Below are 1,803 nucleotides of genomic sequence, written 5' to 3'. Positions count from 1 at the left end.
AACCGATAACACCCTGTGTCACCCAGTAACACAGACACACAACCGATAACACCCTGTGTCTCCCAGTGACACAGACACACAACCGATAACACCCAGTGTGTCCCAGTGACACAGACACACAACCGATAACAACCTGTGTCTCCCAGTAACACAGACACACAACCGATAACACCCTGTGTCTCCCAGTAACACAGACACACAACCGATAACACCCTGTGTCTCCCAGTAACACAGACACACAACCGATAACACCCTGTGACACCCAGTAACACAGACACACAACCGATAACACCCTGTGTCTCCCAGTAACACAGACACACAACCGATAACACCCAGTGTCACCCAGTAACACAGACACACAAACAATAACACCCAGTGACACCCAGAGAGACCCAGAGACACCCAGCCACACCCAGAGACACCCAGTGACGCCCAGTGACATCCAGTGGCACCCAGTGAGACCCAGTCACACCCAGAGAGACCCAGAGACACCCAGCCACACCCAGAGACACCCAGTCACACCCAGTGACATCCAGAGACACCCAGAGAGACCCAGAGACATCCAGAAACACCCAGTCACACCCAGTGACACCCAGTCACACCCAGTGACACCCGGAGAAACCCAGTCACACCCAGAGACACACAGCGACACGCAGAGAAACCGAGTCACACCCAGAGACGCCCAGTGACACCCAGAGAGACCCAGTCACACCCAGAGAGATCCAGAGACACCTGGAGACACCCAGTGACACCCAGAGAAACCCTGTCACACCCAGAGACACCCAGTGACACCCAGAGGCACCCAGTGTCTCCCAGTCACTGTGAGTGAAGGGGGCCCTGGGTTCCCCACACACAATGACGCTGCCCGTTTCCCTTCCCAGGGGTAACTGTTCCTCCTGCCCCTCGATAGTTGGCATTCTGTTCATTAGACAGTGTCAGTGGGTCCTCACCTCCTGATAGGTGGCATCGCCCCGTGTGACCCTCACACTCCCTTCCACTGCCCCGGGACATGCAGCCTGTGTGGGCACGGGGTCAGAGGTCGGTGCTCCCGGTGACGAGGGCGATCCCGGTCGATTTTCCGTCCTGTCGGGAGGGAGAACGGCAGCAGCTCCTCCTGCCACCTCCCGGACATTTAGCTTCCGTCTCCGGATCCTGTCGATATCCTCGTAATGTTTATCAGGAACCTGGGAATACGGGAAAGGAGACAATTCACAGGGGGGCAAGGGGGGCAAATTCACCCAGAGACACCCAGAGACACCCAGTCACACCCAGAGACACCCAGTCAAACCCGGCGACACCCAGAGAGACCCAGTAACACCCAGAGAGACCCACTCACACCCAGAGGCAGGCAGACACACCCAGATAAACCCAGAGACACCCAGTCACCCCCAGTCACACCCAGAGATACCCAGAGACACCCAGTCAGACCCAGTAACACCCAGAGACACCCAGTCACACCCAGAGACACCCAGTCACATCCAGTGACACCCAGAGAGACCCAGTGACACCCAGAGCTCCCACAGAGAGACTCAGAGACACCCAGTGGCCCCCAGTGGCATCCAGCAAGGTCCAGAGACTCCAGTGTCATACAGTGAGACCTGATAGCACCTAATCAGCCCCAGCAACACCCAGAGACATCCAGTGACACCCAGTGGTACTCATTCATACCCAATGACACCCAGTATCACTCTGTGAATCAGTGAAGCACAATTATAGCCAATGACACTGTGCGACACCCTGTGTCACCCAGTAACACAGACACACAACCGATAACACCCTGTATCTCCCAGTAACACAGACACA

At 56.2% G+C, this 1,803-nt stretch overlaps 1 protein-coding gene across 1 annotated transcript in view; it reads right to left on the bottom strand.

Moving 5' to 3' along the window:
- Positions 1-1,803, bottom strand: part of LOC125488197 — a 12,450-nt gene that overhangs the window by 3,016 nt on the left and 7,631 nt on the right. Inside the window, exon 4 of the mRNA XM_048621121.1 lies at positions 951-1,184. Coding sequence (XP_048477078.1) covers positions 951-1,184 — 234 coding nt within the window. The remainder of the gene's footprint in view (positions 1-950; positions 1,185-1,803) is intronic.

Source organism: Rhincodon typus, unplaced genomic scaffold (genome assembly GCF_021869965.1).
Source record: "Rhincodon typus isolate 14 unplaced genomic scaffold, sRhiTyp1.1 hic_rhity00000061, whole genome shotgun sequence".
In the NCBI taxonomy this organism is placed as follows: domain Eukaryota; kingdom Metazoa; phylum Chordata; class Chondrichthyes; order Orectolobiformes; family Rhincodontidae; genus Rhincodon; species Rhincodon typus.
This window is presented reverse-complemented; position numbering and strand designations above follow the sequence as displayed.